This window comes from Haliotis cracherodii, unplaced genomic scaffold (assembly GCF_022045235.1).
Source record: "Haliotis cracherodii isolate W230 unplaced genomic scaffold, xgHalCrac1.p SCAF_14, whole genome shotgun sequence".
Lineage (NCBI taxonomy): Eukaryota > Metazoa > Mollusca > Gastropoda > Lepetellida > Haliotidae > Haliotis > Haliotis cracherodii.
Window position 1 is genome coordinate 39,014,365 of NW_027266269.1, and position 25,393 is coordinate 39,039,757.

The 25,393-nt window shown below is 42.9% G+C and overlaps 1 protein-coding gene across 1 annotated transcript in view; it reads right to left on the reverse strand.

Annotated features, from left to right (window-relative positions):
- Nucleotides 1-25,393, reverse strand: part of LOC139461237 (SCO-spondin-like) — a 63,602-nt gene that overhangs the window by 21,714 nt on the left and 16,495 nt on the right. The window contains exons 8-26 of the mRNA XM_071242876.1: nt 24,300-24,491; nt 23,005-23,193; nt 22,509-22,706; nt 21,867-22,064; nt 19,691-19,882; nt 19,219-19,410; nt 18,697-18,888; nt 17,251-17,442; nt 15,918-16,109; nt 11,235-11,432; nt 10,787-10,978; nt 10,091-10,282; nt 9,592-9,789; nt 9,108-9,299; nt 8,635-8,838; nt 8,213-8,404; nt 2,389-2,580; nt 1,882-2,079; nt 724-915 (exon numbers count right to left, since the gene is read on the reverse strand). Of these exons, the coding sequence (XP_071098977.1) occupies nt 724-915; nt 1,882-2,079; nt 2,389-2,580; nt 8,213-8,404; nt 8,635-8,838; nt 9,108-9,299; nt 9,592-9,789; nt 10,091-10,282; nt 10,787-10,978; nt 11,235-11,432; nt 15,918-16,109; nt 17,251-17,442; nt 18,697-18,888; nt 19,219-19,410; nt 19,691-19,882; nt 21,867-22,064; nt 22,509-22,706; nt 23,005-23,193; nt 24,300-24,491 (3,687 nt within the window). The remainder of the gene's footprint in view (nt 1-723; nt 916-1,881; nt 2,080-2,388; nt 2,581-8,212; nt 8,405-8,634; nt 8,839-9,107; nt 9,300-9,591; nt 9,790-10,090; nt 10,283-10,786; nt 10,979-11,234; nt 11,433-15,917; nt 16,110-17,250; nt 17,443-18,696; nt 18,889-19,218; nt 19,411-19,690; nt 19,883-21,866; nt 22,065-22,508; nt 22,707-23,004; nt 23,194-24,299; nt 24,492-25,393) is intronic.

The following is a 25,393-nucleotide window of genomic DNA, read 5'->3' on the forward strand; positions in this document are numbered from 1 at the left end:
CAACCATTAACGTCTATGTGGAAACATACTGACACACAATGAAAACAGAGCAACCATTAACGTCTATGTAGAAATATACTGACACACAATGAAAACGCATCATCTTGTTTCCAACCATCGCACATGATGCGTATTGTGCTGAAATCAATATCGAAACTCAACGAATGAGATTCGAAACCGAACGGTGACATTTTTGTGTTTGGCTACCACATGTCTAAATACACAGAATATCTTAAGTTGATTTCTGTTGCCATTTTGTTGCGTTTTTTAAGTGTTTCATATTATGATTATAACATAACTGTAAGACAATGCAGTGGGCTGAAGAGGGTTAAAGTCGTCTTTCACGAAATCAAAACTATATCATAATAAAATACAGAGGGGTAGTAAAATCGAAATTAATGTTTCCAATATTTGCACATGTGCATTTCAGCAATTGTCGACTCTGGCGCGGTTGGACCCAAGGACATAATTTAACATTTCTTTATTGTTTAAAATGTTAGGCTATGACATCATCCATTGTTCTCCACGTTGTAGATTACGTCACTTAAACAATAGGTTTAAAGTGTCTGTTCGTCACGAATGAAAGCTGTTCGTCCCACGCCAAGGGCAGATGATGCGGAAAATAATGTTGCTCGCAGAATAATCGCCAATTCTAAATGCTGCAGTTCATTAATATAGAGACATTATTCCATGTCAATAGTTGCATACTTTAATAAGACTTACCAAAACAAGGTGCGAAAACACAGTTTCTCTGCAAAAACTCCACAAAAGGACCAGTGCATGTTTGTCCACCATTGCTGGCAGGAGGGTTGGTGCAGCTTCTGGTGCGTGTACGTATGACGTCATTTCTTCTTCCACAAGTGATCCCACAAATTGGTTCCGTCCATTGGGTCCAGGCTGTGAGACCGCCGTTCACTAAAATAGTATAGTATGTTTGTTCAGAAAGTAAGTGTCTTAATAGGCAAACTTATCTAATTGGATTACAGAAGTTCCATGTCTCCCCACACGTTTTGTAAAAACAAACCTACACACAATGTTGCTAAATACTTCTGAGTTCAGAAAGAGTCTTCTTTATGCAAACGATCATGCATTCGAATCCAAGATATTTCTGGATTGTCAGCACCATAGTGGTAAACGTCTAAAACATGGGCATTGACCATAAGAAAGAGAATTTTTGGATGTCAACGTCTTTATTATGAGGAACACAACGTTTTGGAGTATATGCTTACTCCTTCATCAGGTGAATGAATGTTATGACGCAGAGCGCATATATATGTACACGTAAGAACAACAAAAGTAATAAGATACAAAAGGTGGAAACTTAACAAGGGAAGCCAACAGTTAGCTGGCGCTGATAGGTGATAAGCAATACAGAGTGAAAGCCAACACTTTACAATAGTTAGCGCTGATAGTTATGGACAGCTGGAAGCCAGGACTAAATTATCACTGATTGGTAATTGACAATGGACAATTGGCACACGGGAGGTCGGGGGTAATTAGCACTGATAAGTAAAAGAATAGAAATAGCAATGGGCCAATGGAAGCCAGCTAGATAATAGGCACCGACAAAGATCAATGCAGTAATCCCAAGCACTAGGCAGATAGGTTCCCTGGTCACGCCTCGTAACTATGTTTTGACAAAGACGTAAGACAGAAGCAGCGGGCACCTGCATCAGTTCAGGCTTTCCCCCGACATGAAGCTGACACGATGTGGTGTAACTGAACTACTGTCACCCTTCCGACCAACTTATAACTGGTGACCTTGTAAAATGCATTACGATTCCACGACCCTCAGTTTTAACACAATCAGATTATTTGGTGCTGATTCTCTGTTGAAATGTTGTTACCAATCATTTAACAATCTATTTATCAAACACCTACCTGTGCAGGCATTGAAGACACATTGTTTAAGCACTGTTTGGACTGTGTCGTTAAAGCACTGCTGCCCACCGAACCTTGGAGTGGGGTTGGTGCAGCTTCTGCTCCGTAACCTGTACACGCTGAACGTGGAGCCGCATGTGATACCACAGGGTGGGTTAGTCCATTGATTCCACTGGGTTAGTCCTCCGTTAATTGGAGCTGAATCGATGAGGAAAGAAATTATGCAACAATAGAAATGGTTGTGGCATACAATATTTGTATCTCAAAGGCGACTGACGGGATCGGGTGGTCAGTCTCGCTGACTTGATTGAAGCATGTCATCGATCGCAATTGCGTGGATTGATGCTCATGATACCAATCACTGGATAGCCTGGCCAAGATTCGATTATTTACAGACTGCCGTCACATACCTGGAATATTACTGAGTGTGGCGTAAAACAAAAAACAAAACAAAAAAAGCAAACAATTTTTAAGACAATTCTTAAATATCACTTGGGATCTACTTACTATCACAAGCAGGGAACACACAGCTTTTCGGTACTGTCTCAACTAAAGTTCCTGTGCAAGCTTGTCCTCCATTGCTGGGCGGGGGGTTGGTGCAGCTCCTGGATCGTGTAAGTGCCACATCAGTTCTCGTTCCACAAGTGATGCCACAAGAAGCATTCGTCCACACACTCCAACCCGTTAGGCCACCATTTACTAAAAGACACGCATATGACAAGTTCCAAGTAGTTTTAGCTCTAATACATACACAACAAACATGATTGAAACTAATACATGTTCTTTTAATGCAACATATATGAATACATATGTCAAAGCGGGAAAAATTAGCATTTCTGATTAAATGCAATGTTTTAATACTTACTTGACGCTAAACAGTGCTTTAGCTTCCCTACCTTAGACACACAGACAGTAATGGAACGAAGAGACAGTTTAAACAGACTACAATCCGTGCCTTGGCATCCACCAGTTATTCCCCTTGGCCCCTAATCCTCATATTCTTCACTGGATGACATCAGACGTATAGTACACAGTGGCGCCAACGGTAAGGCGGAGGAGGAGGACGGAGTCCGGGTGGGCCTATAGGTGTAGCGTCAGGTGAGTATAAAACCATTGCATTGCGGGCGTTGGTCAGCTGCTGGGCCAGGACAAGTGGACCAAAGATATGTGTACCCGCGACGTCCTCCACGGATAATGGCTGGCGAAGATAGTAGTAGATAACCAGAAGCACCCCTCCATGAGGGATCAAACGGAGACGTTAGCATGGAGGGCCAGCGAAGAAGACAGGGAATGGATCTCACGTGGATTGGAGGCTGTAGGTGGTGGTAAGTCAGCACGACGATAAACCCTTAGGATAGCAGAACGAAGCCAGAGGGAGACTGTATTCCGAGAGATCTCTGCAGAGCTATGGCTGGAAAGAGGGATGAACAGTCGCTGGCGCTTCTTGCGATGTTGCTGAGACACCTGAAGATAACGCTGGAGGGCCCGACTTCTTTTTTCTCGGCAGTGGGCGAGCTACAGGTCATCATCAGGGCCAACGATCTCCAAAAGAGACGGGATGTGAAATTGCCGATCGTGTTGGCCGGGCAGTTGGTTTTTGGCGATAAAGTCCCAACAAAGGCCAAGGTGAACCAAACTGTGAGGACGCTGGTCGAATCGGACACGGGTCACATCCAGGGCATGAAGTTGCTAACCCTGGCAGCTGTTGCAAGGGCCAGGAGAAAGCAAGTCTTCAAGGTGAGATCTTCAAACGAGACAGACACAAGTGGCTCATACGGAGCCTGGCGTAAACCCTGCAGAACAACATCGAGATCACAAGCTGGAGGGCGGAACTTCTTAGTCTGGTCCTCCAGTCGAAAACCTCGGATCATGGCAGAAAGAGCCAGGACCGATGATAGCTTGAAACCTATAGCGATCTTGAGGAGAGAAATGAGCGCAGCAGGATAGGTCGCAATCTTGGAACCAGCTAAGTGACGGGATTGGCGAAGGAAAACAAAAAAATCAGCCACTTGGCTAATGGTGGCCTCCACTGGAATTAAAAGCCTGGACAAGCAGAAGGCTTGGAACAACCGCCACTTGTCATCATATAGGGATCGAGTAGAGGGACAATGAGCTCTGGAAACAGCTGTCGCAGCAAGAGCTGAAAGCCTTTGAAGGATCTTGGGAAACTAAATCTGGGATGGCCAATAATGTGCAACCAAAAGCAGATCCAGAGGACAGGTCCGGGTAGCCTTCCGAATGACCTGGGGGAGAAGAACTGGGTGGAAAAGCGTACACACTACTTCCAAAGCAGCTGGGTCCGGAACCGGAGACACGTACACCGGCAATGGAATGTGATGGGCTCGTATCAGAAGAAGAAGACTGTCGGACAGATGAAACAGGCGAAAGGCCACTTCCAGGAGAGAAGCAGATCGAGTCAATCCTTGCTTGTTGATGTAATACTCTGTTGTGGAGTTGTCCGAGGCGACCATGAGATAACTGTTGCGGAGGATCTGACGCCAATGACGAACGTTCCGCAGGAGTCCAAAGACCGGAGGCCGTTTCCAGGAGAAGGTGGGCGCCCCATTCTTGGAAAGACGCGTCCACGAAGAGATGGTGAGTGGCCTCAAAACTTGTCATAGAGGAACCACTCAAGACGTTTGATGGGACTAGCCATCACTCCAGGAATGTACGCAATTCTCTTGGCAGAGGAAGATGGGGACCGACAGGTCTGAGCGCAAAAATGTCAGGAGAAACCTTGAAGGGGACGCAGTTGAAAACGACCTCTGGACGTTAGATCCTGAGCTGAGGTCAACAGCCGGAGAAGACTCTGCCACTGGCAGAGATCGAGAGGTTGAGAGAGGGCTCTCCTGAACCCGGATTGTATCTCTGCTAACCGATCCGGAGGAACTTGTATCAAGGATAGGTCTGTCAGAAAGAGACCGCCTATGAAGGTGAGATGGCGAGAAGGAGTCAGATCCGATTTCTCCCTGTTGATGATCCAACCCAACTGATGGAGGAGTTGAAGGGTGAAATCCTGCTGAAGAATCAAGGTTTGATGGACGCCATGACCAAGGATGCAGTCGTCAAGGTAGGCCCCGAACCGAATCCCCCTGCGGTAAAGAAAGGCCACGATGGGATGGGTTATACGTGTGAATAACCACGGGGCCGTGGAAATGCCAAATGCGAAAGTGCTGGCCCTGGAAGATGAAGCGGAGGAAATGACGATGTGTTGCCTGAATGGGAACGTGCAGGTAGGCAACCTGGAGATCCTGACTGATGAGGTAGTCCATCGGTTGAAGGATGTGGCACAGAGAACGGATGGAGATCATCTGGAAATGTGGCGAAGGCGCGACATAATGGAGGTTGAATAGCGCCAGAGTGTTGATCATTCGAAGGTGGGATGAACCCTTCTTTGGCACCAGGAAGATTGGAGAATAAAATCCTCTAGTGATTGAATCTGTGTCCAGGTGTTCTTGGCGATCAGGAGATTGATATTGGCCTGAAGATCCGGCACATCGTGAGGCCAATATGGAGGTTACAAGGGAGTAGTAGTCAGAGAAGTAACAGCTCGGAGCTGCAGGCGGTAACCGTGACGGAGGATCTGGGTAACAAACGGATCCTTGAGCAGCTGCCAATTCCTCCAGTAGGTCTGAAGTCTCCGTCCTACTGCAGACGGATGAACAGGGACAACTGGCAGAAGGAGATGCCAGTTGTCGAACGCCCGAAGAAAGTCACTTCCGTCGCCGATCACAGCCGGAAAAGCGTCCACGGCGAGGAGGCTTGGAGGACCAACCTTTGCTGGGGGACTGGCGTTTGGCCTGAAAAGAAGCGGATTTCCTCTTCAAACTGGTCCTCTTCCCGACATAAGATTTCCTCTGCTGAGAAAATTGGGAAGAAATGAGACGGTCCATGTTGTTAAGGAGTCGGAACTGTTGCTGATGAGCATCCCAACTCTGGGCCTCTTTAGCCACAGACGGGATCTGGCCCTTGGAGAGCGTCGACCCAGACCAGGGTTGGCGCATCAGTTGCATCTTGAATGACGGGCCCCAGGGGGACTGCTTGAGTAGAGACGAACGTCTAGCTATGCTGAGAGAACCAAGACAGAACTGAATGTAAGTCGACATGTGTACCAGTTGGTTCTGTTGCCAATCCAGGACCAAGAGGAGCAGGTCATTGGCCTCTGAGGGATACTTGTCCAAACAGTCCTGGATGGCCGAGTTGGCAGAAGCAACCGCCGACAGTGGGTAAAGAGTGTGATGTACTGGGCCGGGAGGATCCTACAAGCAACCATACGGCCTCATCAACAGGAGGACAAATGTTGGCGAAGTCCATGGAGTGGAAAGGATACTGGTTTTTCCGGAATCTGGGCACTTGGATGGATGGCCTGACCAGTAGAGTCGTAAAGGCTGTGTCTAAGGACCTGGCCACATCAGCCACCAACTGATCCCGTGGAAGGAGGAAGTTATATAATGGGGGCCCCGGACGATGGACGGCGAGACAAGAAGACAGGCGAAAGCTGGCGACGCGGAGAACGATGGCGACGCGGCGAACGATGGCGACGGCCTGGCGATATCTGGCAATCCAGCGAACGCTGATGACGTCCGGGCGATAGCTTGCGACGGTCTGGTGATAACTGGCAACACGCGAGCGCTGGCAACAGCCTGACAATATCTGGCGTTACACGTAAATGCTGACGAAGGTTTGGCGATTGCTGACGAACCAGGGAGCGCTGGTGATGGTCTGGCGACAGCTGGCGATGATCTAGCAAGCTCTGGCGACAGCTGGCAACGATTCAGCGAAAGCTGGTGACTTGGCGATTGCTGGTGATGGCCAGACGATAGCTGACGACAATTTGATGAAACGAGGCGATGGTCTGACGCCGGGTGGTGATGAGCCGGTGATGCCTGAAGACGATCGAGGGACAACTGGTGACACTGTCCCGGCGATAGTGTCGATGGCAATTGATCTTAGAGGATTCAGTAGTGGAGTTGTCAGGAGTATGAGATCAGCGACATAGACCAGAAGCATGCCAGGATGAAGTATCGTACGAATCGCGGGAACGACGATCTGGCGACGGGTGGGAACTGGCTAGATCTGAGCTGACGGGAGGCAAAAGCAGGTCGGCTAGACGGTGTTGAAGTAGTTGTTCCCAAAATGCACGAATCGCTGTAGGATTCATAAAATCAAGCGGCGCAGAAGGGGAGGAGCATCTGAAGGACCAGTCGTTGTCATAGTCGGATCCGAAGTCGGAGGGGACGGATTCGACGGAGGAGTGGTTGGTGAAGTATCAGGCATCTTCCTCTGAACAGGAAGTTGTTTCTGGCGACGAAGAAGAGCTTTTCTGTAACAATTAAAGTTTGTAATTGACAAGAGCGCACGAACAGAGCAGTGATGATCAAACAAGCACGCAGACTTGCAGTAGGGGCAAAGCTGATCAGGGTCTTTCCCTGCCTTTTACATAAAGCACAACGCATAGAATACATTCTGCAAAAAATGTAAACAGCGCATAAGTGAAACTAGCAGAAGCACATATGCAGCAAAACACATTATTGGATAGTATGGGAACCAAGCGCTCAAACACACAAGTTTACCACGTGTGAGGCTCGCTTGGAGCAATTCTAAAACATAATACTCCTAAATAATAGGAATTATGTCACTAGAAAGTCATAAATCACAGAATAAATGAGAATTCAACAATAGTTTACAAAAACTATAGCAAAAAGGTATATTAATGCGCTACCTCGCAAACACGAGACGCAGTAAAACCAAGGCGCGAAACACGCAGTTATGCAGTCGAGAGAAAAATTCGAATTACAAGCTGTAAACCGCAAACGAGCGGATATAAGGTAAGTAGAACTCTTGTTCCGTACACGTCTGTACACATCGGACAGACAGAGAAGAATATGAGGCATAGGGGCCAAGGGGGATAACTGGTGGATGCCGAGGCACGGGCTGTAGTCTGTTTAAACTGTCTCTTTGTTCCATTATTGTCTGTTTGTATAAGGTAGGGAAGCTAAAGCACTGTTTAGCGTCAGGTAAGGTAAAACATACTTCTTTTGAAGAATTATGAATATGAATTATTATGAACTGTGAACTGTTATAATAAACTATCATAAACTACCGGTCAAATGAAAGTACACACGCATGTTTGATAGACAAACAGGAACTAATGGATATTCGATGTTGATGTATTTGATAGGGGTATCATAGTTGTGTTTTGACCTTATATTTGCAGTGTTTTCAGGCTAGTAACGTTTTGATTTTTTGGGTCAAATCCAATTTCCCAGTGAATACTTTTTTTTGACCATCAGTTTATGTTTTACAGAGAAGTTCAATAAAACTTCATTACCAGGACAGGGGGTGAAAACACAGCTCTTCTGCAAACTCTCCACCATTAATCCAGTGCATGCCATCCCTCCGTTGCGGGGGGCTGGGTTGGTACAGCTCCTGGTACGTGTTCGTACCACGTTGGATCTCGTTCCACAAGTGATGCCACAAGAAGCATTCGTCCACTGAGACCATAATGTCAGGCCACCGTTCACTAGCAAGATAGTTTACCATGTCTCATCATTTGAATGCAGAAAATCTTTCAATCGCTCCAAACGTTATTGCATACACATAGTAGATACAAGCATGTTTTTATATCATAGAAAAAAGTGTTATCTGTTTTTTTTAGACAATACCCATCTCTTCAAGTTAGCAAGGGCTCAATATGCCTTAAATACAGCCTGAAATATCGTTGCAAGTGTACAGAAACATGTCAAAACACACCTGGGCAAGGATTAAAGACACATGGCTCTGACACAGTTTCAAGTGCTCCTCCAATGCATTGCTGTCCACCAAACCTAGGAAGAGGGTTGGTGCAGCTTCTGGTTCGTGACCTGACAAGGCTGTTGGTGGAGCCACAGGTGATGCCACAGGAAGGGGTGGTCCATTGAGTCCACTCGGTGAATCCTCCATTTATGCTTTGCCCACCTACAAAACAATATCATGTTGCAACAGTAGCTCGATAGCTTACACCCTGAAGTACCGGTGATTGAAGAAATTCTTTTTGTTTAAGACTGAATATATATTCAAGACAAACAGTTGTTTTTCCTGACAGGCGCTGAATAGTTTGAGAACACCAAACACATGTTTCATAAAAGCCAGCATGTTGCGCATGTGATATTTTGTTGTTGTCGTAAAATCCCATTATGTTCCAGCATTTTCGGGAGCAGATTATTTAAAAGTGTTTTTACACTTACTATTACAAGCTGGGAAAACACAAATTTTTGGCCCAGTTTCAACCAAGTTTCCAGTACAGCCTTGTCCTCCATTGCTGGGCGGGGGGTTGTCGCAGCTCCTGGTGCGGCTACGTACAACATCTGTTCTGTTTCCACAAGTGATGCCACAAGAAGCATTCGTCCACTGAGACCATAATGTCAGGCCACCGTTCACTAGCAAGATAGTTTACCATGTCTCATCATTTGAAGACAGAAAATCTTTTAATCGCTCCAAACGTTATTGCATACACATAGTAGATACACGCATGTTTTTATATCATAGAAATAAGTGTTATCTGTTTTTTTAAGACAATACCCATCTTTTCAAGTTAGCAAGGGATTAATATGTCTTACATACAACTTAGATATGGCTTAGCAATTACACGTCTATTTTTCCCCTAAAAAATGATATATAACAAGAGCCTGAAATATCGTTGCAAGTGTACAGAAACATGTCAAAACACACCTGGGCAAGGATTAAAGACACATGGCTGTGCCACAGTTTCAAGTGTTCCTCCAATGCATTGCTGTCCACCAAACCTAGGAAGAGGGTTGGTGCAGCTTCTGGTTCGTGACCTGACAAGGCTGTTGGTGGAGCCACAGGTGATGCCACAGGAAGGGGTGGTCCATTGAGTCCACTCGGTGAATCCTCCATTTATCGGAACTGAAAATCATTCATATTATAAATTGCCCACCTTCAAATCAATATCATGTTGCAACAGTAGCTCGATAGCTTACACCCTGAAGTGCCGGTGATTGAAGAAATTCTTTTTGTTTAAGACTGAATATATATTTAAGACAAACAGTTGTTTTCCTGATAGGCGCTGAATAGTTTGTGAACACCCAACAAATATGTTTCACAAAAGCCAGCCTGTTGCGCATGTGATATTTTGTTGTTGTCGTAAAATCCCATTATGTTCCAGCATTTTCGGGAGCAGATTATTTAAAAGTGTTTCTACACTTACTATCACAAGCTGGGAAAACACAGCTTATTGGCACATTCTCTATCAACGCTCCAGTACAGCCTTGTCCTCCATTGCTGGGCAGGGGATTGGTGCAGCTCCTGGTGCGGCTACGTACAACATCAGTTCTCGTTCCACAAGTGATGCCACAAGTAGCATTCGTCCACTGAGTCCATAGTGTGAGACCACCGTTCACTGTTAATCAAACGTAAGAGGTGTGGGTTTAATACAAGCTGCTTTTAGCAATATTCCAGCTATTTCCCGATGGGGGTAGGGGGCACCAGAAATGGGGCCTCACACATTGCACCAAGGTAAGACGTCCATGTACTGAAAGACATGCGTATGATTGTGTAATTAGAAATAGAGTCGTCTACACTACGTATTCGACAAGAATACACTGTGTACACTGTGGGACAACAGAAAATGTTCACTTGAAAATTGCATTTGACAGTCGCCTTATCAAATACCCTTATCAAATACATGGCCGTCGAATTCATTTCAAGCCAGGATCCAACATGGGTTTACAATTCCTTTGCTCTTCAGTCTATATGTAATATCCACATACTCTGACCACTGAGACCTGTTTATATATACAATGGACATTAATGTAAATATTTGGAATACAACGGAATGCATTGAAACAACTTGTATCGCTGCAACACTATTCCATTTAACGATTTGGATAAATGGAAGGTTTACCGGGACAAGGTGTGAAGGAACAGTTTTGAGGTAGCACGTCAACGATAGGTCCACTGCAGGGCAAGCCGCCATTGCTGGGAGCGGGGTTGGAGCAGCTTCTGGTCCGTGTACGTGCTAGATCGGTTCTGATTCCACACGTGATGCCACAAAGTGGATTGGTCCACTGGGTCCATTGTGTAAGGCTACCGTTCACTGGTATGATGAAAACATAATCTTTAAGTACACTATTAATATCATTGAAGTTGATTGACACTGTTGTTCTCTGCCAAAAGCAACATTCTTTCATCGTTGTTATGTAATTGCGGATCGTTTTAGACGTTTCGAAATACACAGACATGTTTTAACAATTTTAACCACCTTTTTTATCCTTTTGTTCTGTAGAAATTTTTAAAAAAATCAAAATGATACACAACCACCTTCATTGTAAATATACAAAAGAGACACGCACCTGGGCAGGGATTAAAAACACACTGTTTAAGGGTAGTCTGGACTCTTTCCCCAAAGCATTGCTGTCCACCAAACCTAGGAACAGGGTTTGTGCAGCTTCTGCTTCGTGACCTGACAAAGCTGTTGGTGGAGCCACAGGAGATACCACAGGAAGGGGTGGTCCATTGGGTCCACTGGGTTAATCCTCCATTTATCGGAGCTGAAAATGATTCATATTATGACTGACATGCTTTAAATGCGTGAGTGGTTTATGTTTTACAATCTTTTTTAAACTGTATACGAGTACTATAACTGTTTTAAAATTAACGTGGGAGGAAAGAATGGGATGATGCAAGGCTAAGCTGTTCACCTCTTTATTGAAGAGAGATAAGGTGCTGACATTTTATGATGCCAACCCACCATCACAGGATAATGACGTCCCTAACGGACTAAGCCTTGTGAAACAAGACATGCTTCTGTGGTTTGTTGGTTGTTTTACGCCATATTCAGCAATATTCCAGCTATATGACAACGGTCTGTAAATAATCGAGTCTGGACCAGATAGTCCCGTGATTGACATCATGAACACCGATCAACGTAATTGGGATCGATTACATGCATCAACCAAGTGAGCGAGTCTGACCACCCGATCCTGTTAGTCGCCTTTTACGACAAGCATAGTCGCCTTTTAAGGCAAGCTTGGGTTGCTGAAGACCTATTCTACCCCTGGGCCCGGGATCATGAAAGTGGTCTTAGCTCAAATTTTGCTAAGCACGAATTTTGTCTTAAGTTTTTAAGATTTTGCTTAGCTAAGATTCGGCCTAAGACTGGATCTTGAAACGGTCTCAGCAAAATCTTAGCTAAGTCTAAGTCTAAGACCGTCGTCATAGGGACACGCTCACGTAATATCGCACTACGATAATCATTGGATGCCGAGGTTATTTTTCTGACACACATTTTCCTAAGATCGGAAAAGAGAAGGTTGTGCGAGAATTGCGCTCACTCGGCACTGGATCTACCTCTGGCTATAAAATTAGGCAGTGATGTAGAATATTAAATTTACTATCTGATGGTGTAAATTTAACTGTAAATATTAAACCGGTTTGAAAAAAAGACGCTTCTAAGTTTTGTCCGAGAATTTATTCTGCGTCGAAAAACAGGAAATTTCTCTGCTTTTAGCGTACACCAATAAACGTACTGTGCGGCAAAAAAAATTATTTAGCAGCTTTACCGAAACTGTGAGCGAACAAAATACTGCCTCATATTTGAACGACATAAATATATATCAAATAGAGTTATATGAGTATGTATAACGACATAAATTCAATACAAAAAATAGCCTGCCGTAAATGACGAAAACTGATTTACCGCTATGACGTCAAAAGGCGACAGAGAGGTTACACGCGTTCAAAGGAAAGGGGGCATAACTCCGCCATGCTTAGCACTAGTTTATTGTAACTAGGGTCACTTGGTGAGAATTAGCTGTGGGTAAGGACAGTGTATTTTCGTGGTGTTTTGTTCACGAGGAACCAAAATATTCCAACACAAATATTGATATTGAAACTGTATACGTTTAGGCATAAAAAACCCATCAGAAATTATGAAATTATACTTCATAAAAAATGAGTGATAGCGAAATGGATGGCCCTATGTAAACCATAAATTAGTCCTTAAATTCCAACATTCTCCTGATTGTGCAAGTGTAATTTGATTAAAGTTGCACCTATCTAAATGGATCACTAGCAGTATCATCAAATGTAATTAATTACTAAGAAAATGACTCAATTCTATTTGACGTCATGGCTGCTTGTTTGTCTTTGATAACGTCGGAGAAAGACGACACTGGTATTTTGATTGATATATATCTCCCCTAATTTTCGTTCATGATATGGAAAAAGTCCATGTGTTTAAAACGGAATTTGACGCCTTTTCGACTCAACATAAAAAGACTGCGTTTACCATGTAAATAATGTCTTGAATAGATAAACAATTCGATAATGTACAGTGTATCTTTATTGGACAAGACATGCACCTGTTTGGCATCAATTTTACGTAATCATGCAAGTACTCAAAAAATTATTTCGAACCAAACAAAATTATTATTCAATACTGTACATGTATTTGTTCATTATTATGTATTAATATTTCTCATCAGCTTGTCTCAAAATTATACCATAAAAGATGCGAAAAAGCTCTCTTGGTATAGAATTAACAGGATAATCGTATAAGGATAATCGTCCACCTACGGGGTACATGGCACGGGTTATATTTTAAAACTTTTTACAATTCTTGTAGAAATATAGTAAACAGTTTCATATCTTGTGGTCAAAATATTTGATAAAGGATGAACCTATTGATTATATAATGCAAAACTAGAGAAATAATTCTTAAGTCGTTTGCGACTAACGCGCACCTGGCGAATCGTTAGATATCACTGTTCTGTATATCAAACGGCATAAAAAAAATTTCAAGACAAGGACAATTCTTCTAGAAATTTGTGCATATATTTTAACGAAAAATAATATCAATTTTCTTTAAGTTATATCTTCAGTTTAGTTATACAGCTATTCGTGGACACTGTTTATATGAACTTATAATATTGACTATTACACTCCCTATAAATACATACATGTTGCAGTTGCATTTACATTTCATCTAGTATCACTTGTCCAAAATAAAGAAATATCGTATACGACACTATAAACTTATCAATTTCATGTGTAAACATTGTTCAAACAAACAGGATATTATTAAAGCTTCATACATGTTGTGGCCTTTATCTACTTATGATATCATATTGAACATTGATTAATATCCAAAGTGAAATTAAATGTGTGAAAAAATGTACACAAGACATGCACGATCTACATCATAATTGAAACTGTAAATAGCCTGCTAGGACACAATGATCGTGTGTACTTTCATTCAAGGACCTTCACCTCAAAGAAATTACCTAATATGTACAACATATGTTGACGTATGACATCACTACCGGTGACCGACTTTTACAAAATGGCGTGTTCACTGTCAACAGTACGCGGGATTTTACAAGGGGACTTTCGTTGATTCAGGGATCGTATATACATAAAAGTGACTTGTAAGTAATCAGACCCATTCTTACAATCTGTGTACTGTTATTTGTTGTTTTATTTTTCATTGAAACCAACGGAAATTCCGATAAATACTGATAAATACCGTTGTCTTTATGCGTGATTTTGCGTCAGTCATGGCGTCACACTGGACAAGTTCTGTTGAAAATATCAAATCATTGCAATGTATATATTCCCTAATTCTCCCTACGATTCTTTCCCGTGTTTATTCTGAAAATGCTGAGCCAATGTACTCAACGAAAAGACGAATGGCTTTGTTTACATTTCCAACAAGTGCACTTTTTTCAGCGTTCGTTTTCACGACTCATTTATTTTGCTTCATTACATCTAGACAATTTGTATTGGTGACAAAGACCATTTGGCATTTGATTCTAAAATGTATGAGGAATTCAAGGATGTAGGTATCGCAGCTGATTTTGAAATATACGTGATGGTATTTGCGTCTCATTACCGGTGTACGTATAACGTGATTTTGTAAACACTATCCAATATGGCTGACACAAAGCGACTGAGCAACTGAAGGTGAAAAGCCCAAATAGCAAAAAACTGAAGGAATATCAAAACTTGAATAATAGGTGGGAGACTGTGGGAACGCTGAGTGGGGTAGAATCTATGCCAGTTCATCACCGGTTATACCAACGATAAAAAAAATGGTAGGACGACGAAATCTATATCTCTCAAAGAGCTCTTCGTCGTTGTACAGATCAAGATGGTTGAATCGGTCTCGAAATGTCCGATGATTTGCTATTTTGTCCTTTTTAGCCCCTAGGCAACGCATGAGGCGAACAACCCCCGCCATCTTTCTTGCTACAAATTTTGTCTTAAGTCTACTCAGGGGCAGTCTTAGGATTTAAGATCAAATTTTGTCTTAGACTTAAGATATTCTCAGTGATTGAGCTTCGTGATCCCCAATTTAAGACAAAATTTGGTCTTAAGTCTAAAACTTAAGAGTTAAGACAAAATATGATCTTAAGTTAGTTTCATGATCCCGGGCCCAGATCTTCAAGGATCTTTCACTTAAGTAATCTCATCACTTTTGTTGTATTTACATCTACATATATGCTCTCCGCATCCTGGCACGCATTCATTCACCTGATGAAGGAGTAAGCATAAAATCCGAAACGTTGTGTTCCTGATAATATAGAAGTTGACATCCATACATTCTCATGATTACATATTATATCACAGGAGTGTGTCAAGGAAAGACAACTCCAGTCTGTCTAGATGAGTGAGTGAGTGATTTCGATCCCACAATCATAGGTTTCTGGCGTGCCCAAGGGACGCACGTCTGCCACCCGTGCCCCCCTGTCTATATGACATAAGCGAAAAGTTCAGTACTTTGCAATAAGACTTTCTCCCTTTGTGAACAGTGATGTAAAGGCTGTTCCAATTCTACTTGTTTAACAAGGGTATTTAAGAGCCTTGCCACATGTCACTAACGGCCAACTCCCTTCACAGGCAGGGAAGACTATCTTCATTGTAACAGGTGCGTGTGCAACGACTGGTCAAGCAACCCAGGCTCCAACTTATTTCATTTTTATCAACCGTAATCGTACTAGTGATTCAACCTATATTATATATAAGGGCCCTCTTACTATCACAGGCAGGGAAAACACAGCTTATTGGCACATTCTCTATCAACGTTCCACTACAGACTTGTCCTCCATTTCTGGGCGGGGGGTTGGTGCAGCTCCTGGTGCGGCTACGTACAATGTCAATTCTGGTTCCACAAGTGATGCCACAAGAAGCATCCGTCCACTGAGTCCATAGTGTGAGGCCACCGTCCACTGTTAATCAAAGGTAAAATTTGACTTTAGCAATATTCCAGCTATTTCCTGGTTGGCGACATTAGCAATATGCCTCTCACATTGCACCTAGGTGAGACGACCATTATGCGTATGATTGTGTTGTAACAAATGGAGTTTTCTAACTATGTATACGACAAGAGGAAGTCCATATGTGAGGCCTGCGTTCACTGTTAATCAAATGGTAAATTTAAATCATGGTTTTAAGGGAAATGAATTTCGCAAAAGTCAACGTGGATGGGAAAACCTTTACTACATTTAAACAGCATATGTATAATGTACCGTTTTTATATACATGGTTATACGACCTAAAGGGCAAGTTCACACGGAAATGAACCATTTTTTCTTGTACTTTTTCCACATTAAAAGTGTTAACATAGAAGTGTCATAGACAAAAATATAAAAACATCATATTTAATTAACATATTTTTTGCACTAAAACGATTCATATTTTTCACATTTACCAAGTGTTCTATTTCCATAACAAAAACACCATGGCTTATGCCCCTTGCAATATGACGTCATTGGTGCCAATTGATAAACATTATGACGTCATCATGCTTTGTTAGAGCCGCTTCACGTGGTGTAGGTACAGTTTTGTGATTCTAGCATCTCAGATGCCAGCCAGAATTGTGTTATGCTGAGACACCACTGCGCCGGAGTGTGTCGTAGACCATGTTGTTTTACCGCAAACTGGTCCTTGATATCTTTTGCGTTGAGAATAGACAGGGACCCAGTTGAATTGGCACCAATTACGTCATAATCTAAGGGGGATAACTCAGGCCTATTTCGCTCGTAAAACGAAGGCCTCATAACGGCATATCACTTTCACACTATTGTGAGCTTCCTACTTTCACTGTGAAAAAAATGAGTGTATATTTTCAAACACAGATACTAACTAATTCTAAAATTGCGTTTTGTTTAGAAAAAGAAAGAAAGTGATTTTTGCGTGTACACTTCCCCTTTAATCATCTTGTATAAATACTTTGTTTTTGGGCACAAAAATAGGCATACTATTAACCACGTTTGTCTAATACTCTCAGAAGCGTAAGTGCATCGGCTTATTTATCCAACTAAGTATTTGCGAGCAAACATATTTTGTAAACAGTAAAAAAAGCATTACCTGGACATGGAGAGAACGAACATTGTGTCGTTTGTGAATCCAGTACAGAACCGTTGCACGACTGTCCTCCATTGCTTGGGGCGGGGTTGGTGCAGCTCCTCGTTCTTGTACGTGTGACATCAGTACGTGATCCGCACGTGATGCCGCACGGTGGGTTGGTCCACTGAGTCCACAGTGTGAAGCCACCGTTCACTAGAAAGTACATGCAGAAGCTATTTACTACAAAGTTAGTTGTCATTTTCGCTGCCATACGTGTACATACTACTCAAAAGAAGTTCAGGAACACCCGATACTCTCATAGTTAATCTGTCATGCCAATATAGTGATATGAAAGAATACGGTGGTCCTTAAATTTGTTTTCGTTGTAGATCTGTTATGAAAACTCACTAATCCAGAGAAGTCATCCAATTTAACGATTTTAAAAGAAAATATATAAATGCACATATCGTTGGTCCAAACAAACTTCATGCGGAATGTGTGATTAAGGAAATGATGACATTATCCAAATACATCACTGTTCACTGTCATAATGTGTGAACTGTTACTGGACAGTGGACTGCATGATATGTGAGTGAGTGAGTGAGGAAGTGAGTTGGAGTTTAACGCCGGTTTGAACAGTATTCCAGTAATGGCACGGCGTGTCAGCTTAATGATGTTTCCGGCGTGTACAAGGGACGCAACTATGCGTTAGGCGACTGGTCCACCCGCGCGCAGCCCCAGCCTCCAAATAGGGAGCCGATGTGTCAGCTGATACCAGGCAGCTTGTTTTATTGTGAACCTCCAAATGTTGTTGAGAGCTCTACATCATCACGCAGTCTTTTTATCTTTCTCACGTATATTTTATTGCTATGACATGGGTATGATGATATGATGTTATGATATGAAGGGTCGGACGTTGTACAACTGACTGGATACACTGACTAAAAATATAAGCATATGGACTTTGCCTAACATTAAGCATTGAACTGGTATGTGCATTTTAAGTAGCTATATCCGCCCAATATCCTGTCACTCCCAGCCCCGACACCATACCCACACCCTATTCCACACACATGCACGAGCGCAGAAACGCACCATCACCCGCGCACGCACGCACTCACACGCATACCCACACCACACCCATGCACGCACGCACAACAACACCCACACCCACGCACGCACACACTCCACTCAAGTTCCCCATCCACCAAATGTCCTCTACAAACTAACGGAATTCAGATATATGTGACAATTACCCTTTTAACTGCTCCCTCATGACGGACAAATGACAACACACACTTCTGCGCATGTTCATGACCTCACATTATTGCACCAGTATAGAACGTAAACCTATTGTACTCCCACACACTCTAAGCAGTACTCCGACAGACTCTTGTAACTATCAATGCACACGAGATACCAATGAGCGGTGCCAGCACATGATGCTACATCATAAGAAGCACTTACCCGGACATGCACTCAACACGCACGACTTCAGGATCGTTTCAACTGTATTTCCAAAGCATTGTTGTCCACCGTTACTAGGAGCAGGGTTGGTGCAGCTTCTCGTTCGTGACCTGACAAGGCTGTCGATGGAGCCACAGGTGATGCCACACGCAGGATTCGTCCAATTAGTCCATTGAGTCAAACCACCATTGACTGTAAACATAGTGAGTGTGTAAGTTGTCTATTACTTTGCTACTCTCCACAGGTCTGTATGACAAGAGGGTTCACTTCAACTGTCAAATAGTCAACTTTCCCATTTTTTGTCACTCTGAATCTTTTGCATAGTTATGAATACGAAACACACGAGTCAGTTTCACTGGTCTCCAGACAAAACATATTCAACACGTTAGACGACTGGACCCACCGTGCCCCCTTTTGTGAAGTATTAACCCAAATATAAGATGGTGAAAAGTACATCTTACAAAGAGTCCAATCCACACACTGTCGACAGTGGTTCAATTATCTTTGAAACGTTGAACGTACCAACACAAGGGGAGAAAGCACATGGTTTTTGTGCAGTCTCAACAAAAGGCCCATTACAGGCAAGTCCACCATTGCTCGGGGCCGGGTTGCTGCAGCTTCTACTTCTTGTGCGCAGGACATCGGTTCTTGTTCCACAAATGATGCCACAAGGAGGCTCGGTCCACAGGGTCCATTGTGTGAGGCCACCATTCACTGCGCAATGAGAGAATATGTATTAATCTATTGACTAAACATTCCAGGTTTGTAGTGGACGTCCTAGCTACCATTAAAATTAAACTATGTCTGTATTCTATAGTTACAACAAATTATGTAAGCTGTATTTCTCTCAGTGTACTTCTGAGGGAAGACGTCTATGACGTCATGCACAGAGAGATAGTACACCCACAATCGAACGAGTGTATTGGACTAGAGACACAAGTAAACACATGAAACAACAATCACCAGCACACACCATGCTATTTAAACCTCTCACCTGGACAGGGACTAAAGACACAAGTCTGAATCAACGTCTCAACTCGATCTCCAGTGCAGGATTGGCCTCCGTTACTGGCTACAGGATTTGTGCAGCTTCTGTCCCGTGACCTAACAACACTGTTAGTGGAACCACAGCTGATGCCACAGGTAGGGTTAGTCCATTGACTCCACTGGGTGAATCCTCCATTGACTGGAAATGATTGTTGTGATTTAAAAATATACTACTCAAAATTTGATAAGGATCACTAGGTGATATGTGTGTAAGTTACCACAAACATAACAAAAGACATGACTCTGACTCAGAAACGTGTTTAATCATGTTATGAATGAAAATTCATGAACGGCATGAACTTGTATCAATATGGAATGTTTGAAATCTGCAAACACCAAAAGGCATTTCATGAAAAATGTTAACAGCAAACAAGAGAAAGAATAACACAGTTATGAGGGATAGTCCATCATTACACTTAGTCGATGAAGTGTCAATATCGAGTATGACCTCCCCTTGCATCAATGACGGCCTGACAACGTCGAGATATGCTGTCAATAAGCACCCGGATGTTCCCAATGGGAAGGTTGTTCCACTCTTCCACGAGGGCATGTCCGAGCTCTGCCAAAGTCGTGGGTTGTGCTCTACGGCGTGAAAGGGCAACCTGCAGCATGTTCCAGACATGCTCAATCGGGTTCAAGTCCGGCGAGCGCGCTGGCCAATCTATGCGGACAATTGTCTCAACCACCAGCGTAGGGTCTGACGTACACATCGAGGATCTCATCCCGGTACCTCACCCCCGTCATTGTTCCTCTCTCCAGGACATGAAGATCTGTACTTCCATCTCTGTTGATTCCACCCCAGACCATGATGGAACCACTACCATAACGGTCATGTTCACTGATGTTGGCATCATGGAAACGTTCACGTTGTCGTCGCCACACCCGCTGCCTCCTGTCTGTAAAGTCCAAACAATACCTGGACTCATCGGTGAACAGAACTGGAACCCAATCGTTCCGTGTCCAAGTGACATGATCTTCAGCCCATTCCAATCGCTCCCGCCGGTGTCGAACAGTCAGGGGGATTCGGACACATGCCCTTCTCGAGTAGAGACCTGCATTGTGAAGACGATTCCGTATCGTCTGAGTGGACACATTCACCCCCGAGGCGTTCAGGAGGTCGTTACGTAGGCTGGTTGCTGTCCAGAAGGGATGACGTCGTGCCTGAAGAGCCACAAAATGATCTTGGCGTTGGGTTGTCGACCTCTGACGACCACCCCCATGTCGGTGTGCTGCTGTACCAAACTTTTGCAGTCGGGACCAGGCCCTGCTTACAACGCTCTGGCTGACGTTTAGTGCACTGGCAACGTCACGTTGTGAATAGCCAGCATCAAGCATTCCAATACATCTGCCCAGTTGTTCTGTCGTCAGGCGACGCCTTACACGTTGAGGGGGCATTGCGTAGATAAACGTAGTGTAAACACTCAATTGAGTTTACAGTTTCAGAATGAATCAGACACCGTTGCCTGATTGGAAATCGTGCAATGGTAGCACAAGCATGAACTGTGATGTGAAACGCATTTCCCATGGCATGAAATGCACGTGCATGTGTGTTGGAGACGTTTTTGATTTCACTTGAACACAATATTGCCAGTTATGCAGTTATTTTGTTTTTTTATTCAGAAAAATATCTACGATCCTTATCAAATTTTGAGTAGTATATATTGTCCATATATATATTGTCTAAATCCACACCTTAAGTCACACCCAAAGCTCCAATATAGTTAAGTACCATCACATTTTGTGTTGCATTAGTAGGTCGAGATGTTCTATATATACTCTGCCACAAATATCATTTTAATGTTCACAGTCATATTCATGATTAAATGCTGTAATTGATGTGACAAGGATACATTCAGACATCAAATGTTCTTTTCAAATGTTGTACAAATATATTGCCGACGTAAATAAGACGTTTCACTAGAACTTTACAAAGAGAAAACGAATTGTTATAATGAATTTACAATAATGGAAGTTTGCATTAAAAAAATCCAATTCCTGTTGGGTGCATGCATCTTTCACACAATTATAATTAAACTTGCATTATTTCAATAATAAGATTTGTGTGAGAATCTTCTCCAGTAACAAAAGAAAACAGCGAGAATACATGATCCTTTGGACCTTACCGGCACAGGGTGAGAATGAACATGTCTGGGCTAAAACCTCAACGAAAGGACCAGTGCAGAATTGTCCTCCGTTAGCTGGAGCAGGGTTGGTGCAGGTCCTGTCCCTTGTTCTGCTGACAGAGGCTCCCACCCCACACGTGATGCCACACCCGGGATTGGTCCACGTGGTCCACTGGGTCAGTCCACCATTCACTGGGGCTAACATCAAAGAGACATGACGATTCAAATGAATTCTATTTTTCATTAAGATACAGCTGTTATCTGCTATCTGGAGATTATCTGTTACGAATTGACAGTTTACTTACCTATCTTCAAATTCTCAGCTCATGAATTAAATGTAAGAACATGCATTACGAATGTACTGGCTATAACTATAAAATCGCACAAAATACACGTAGACTACGAATATACGGGTTAGGTCAAATTAAGCTTGGATATCGAAGCACATAGTTTCATGTATAACGAATGTGCTGCTTGAATGTTCCGTGCTGCATATTTGTGCTGTATTTGATTTCAGACTGTATCTGTTTACGCAATATTTGTTACTTTTCTGCGGTATTCTAAGTCAGATAGTACACGTATCATACATTCAATATCTAGCTTATCATAGTGTCACACATTAACGCCCAAATAGATGTTTACCTCGGCAGGCACTAAAGACACAAGGCTGAGACAACGTTTCAATTGTATTTCCAATGCATTGTTGTCCACCATTACTGGCTACGGGATTGGTGCAGCTTCTAGTTCGTGACCTGACAAGGCTGTTGGTGGAGCCACAGGTGATGCCACAGGAAGGGGTGGTCCATTGAGCCCATTGGGTGAATGCTCCGTTGACAGCGACTGGGAAAATTTCGTATTTTATATTGATTCCATTCAGCAGAACTAGCATTTACTGAAACTGTTGGACAACAGCCATGTCTCTACCACAGCAGTAAGATGTAAACAGTGTTTGGAGATAAGTGGTCTTAAAGTATAAATGAAATTTCATCTCAAACTGAACATAATTGTCAGATTATTTTCACAAATATATGATATATGTATGCAACATAAAATAACGAACAATACCCTTTATGTTGTGATTGGTCATTTAATGTTATAACAGGCATAATCTTGTGAGGTATCTTATTACATCACTTACCAACACAAGGAGTGAAATCACAGCTTTTTGGTAAAATATCTATGATAGGACCGGAACAGGGTGTCCCTCCATTGCTGGGGGCAGGGTTGGTGCAGCTTCTGGTTCGTGTGCGTATTTCAGTCCTTCTTCCACAGGTGATGCCGCACGGTGGGTTGGTCCACTGTGTCCACAGTGTGAAGCCGCCGTTCACTAGGAAGTACATGCAGAAGCTATTTACTACAAAGTTGGATTACCTTTTCGTTGTAATACATGTACATATTACTCATACACCCGATACTTTCATATGACTATAGTTAATCTGCCATGCCACTACAATAATATGAAAGAATCGGGTTGTCCTTAACTTTGTTTTCATTGTAGATCTCCAATAATCAAGATGGTACATTTTACAATTTGTGAGTGAGTATGGTTTTATGCCGCTTTTAGCAATATTCCAGCAATATCACGGCGGCGGACACCAGAAATGGGCTTCACACATTGTACCCATGTCAGGGATGGAATCCGAGTCTTCAGCGTGACGAGCGAACGCTCTTATCACTAGGCTACTCGACCACCCCAACTTTTCAAGGGAAATCATCTGATCTAACGATTTTCAAGAAAATAAGTAAATGCAAATATCGTTGGTCGAAACAGACGTCATGCGGAATTTGTGATTGATGATGAAATGATGATATTGGCCAAATCTATCACTGCGCTACCGTGCAACTGTAAATGATGCAACAAAGACAAAAACCTTTCCATAATCATAAGAGTCATTAGAGTCCATTGTCTGACTCCCTACAGCCTAAGGATGTGATGAAAGTGATGATACAAGATGTTCGAGGGAGGATGCACCCCATCCACGCCCCCTCACCTATGACAAGCATGTCTACTGAAATTAACTTGATTAATCTTACATTAGAAACTATGAATGAATAACGGGATACATTAGGAGGAGACCCAGCATCACCATTCACGAACTAACCAAAGCGCCAATCTTCAGCACACATGTCGTAAGAAGCTACTAACGGGATGTCATCGTATCTCAATTGATTACATCGATGCTCATAATGCCAATCGCTGGATTGTTTGGACCAGACCCGATTATTTACAGACCGCCGTCATGGTCGATTGCTGAGTGCAGTGTTAAACACAAACAAACAAACCTTGTGGAAAATCATTTAAAGAAGTTCTGTTTCTTTCTTTTTCAGTGAATATAATATACATTAAGTAAGGATGTTTCGTAATCTTTTACGTTAAACACAAACAGACAAACGGAAAAACAAACAAACAAACAAACAAACAAACAAACCAACCAATGCAAGCAGCAAAGTCACAGTTTCTCGGTTCGACCCCAACTAAAAGACCAGCGCAGCCTTGTCCACCATTGCTGGGAGGAGGGTTGGTGCAGCTCCTGGTCCGTGTTCGTGTCAAGTCAGTTCTTGTTCCACAACTGATGCCGCAAGGTGGATTAGTCCACTGTGTCCAGAACGTCAGGCCACCGTCAACTAGACAATGACAAACATGTTGCTTGCTTACAATGGTTCTGTGTATAACTTTGGGTCAGGCCACTGTCCAGCAGACAATGACAAACATGCTGCTTGCTTAGAAACGTTCTGTGTATAATTGTGGGTCAGGCCACCGTCCACTAGACAATGACAAACATGCTGCTTGCTTAGAAACGTTCTGTGTATAATTGTGGGTCAGGCCACCGTCCACTAGACAATGACAAACATGTTGCTTGCTTAGAAACGTTCTGTGTATAATTGTGGGTCAGGCCACCATCCACTAGACAATGACAAACATGTTGCTTGCTTAGAAACGTTCTGTGTATAATTGTGGGTCAGGCCACCATCCACTATGCAAATAAGAAAAATGTTAATTATTATTTAAATCATGTGGATTACAGTACATTATCTGTTCCCCACTACCTGCTGACCAGCATCATGTTGCAGTGACATTGTCAAATTAGGATTATAATCCGAGATAGGAAACTTATAGGTCCATCTGTGTAGTGAGTGAGTGAGTATGGTTTTACGCCGCTTTTAGCAATATTCCAGCAATATCACGGCGGGGGACACCAGAAATGGGCTCCAGACATTGTACCCACGTCGGGAATCGAACCCGGGTCTTTGGCGTGACGAGCTAACGCTTTAACCACTAGGCTACCCGACGGCCCCCCATCTGTGTAATATGTATGCTTTGGTGTATGCTCTGCCGAATCTGTAAGTATATCGTAATGATTTAATATATGCTATGCTCCTTATGTATAAAAGTAAAAGCAATTCGAGAGTACAGTCCAATATACTTAAATCGAATACAACACACAACACTGAATACGTTCCCCAACATGTTTCATTGTTATCAGTGAGTGAGTGAGTTGGGTTTAACATCCAGCGTGCAATTGATA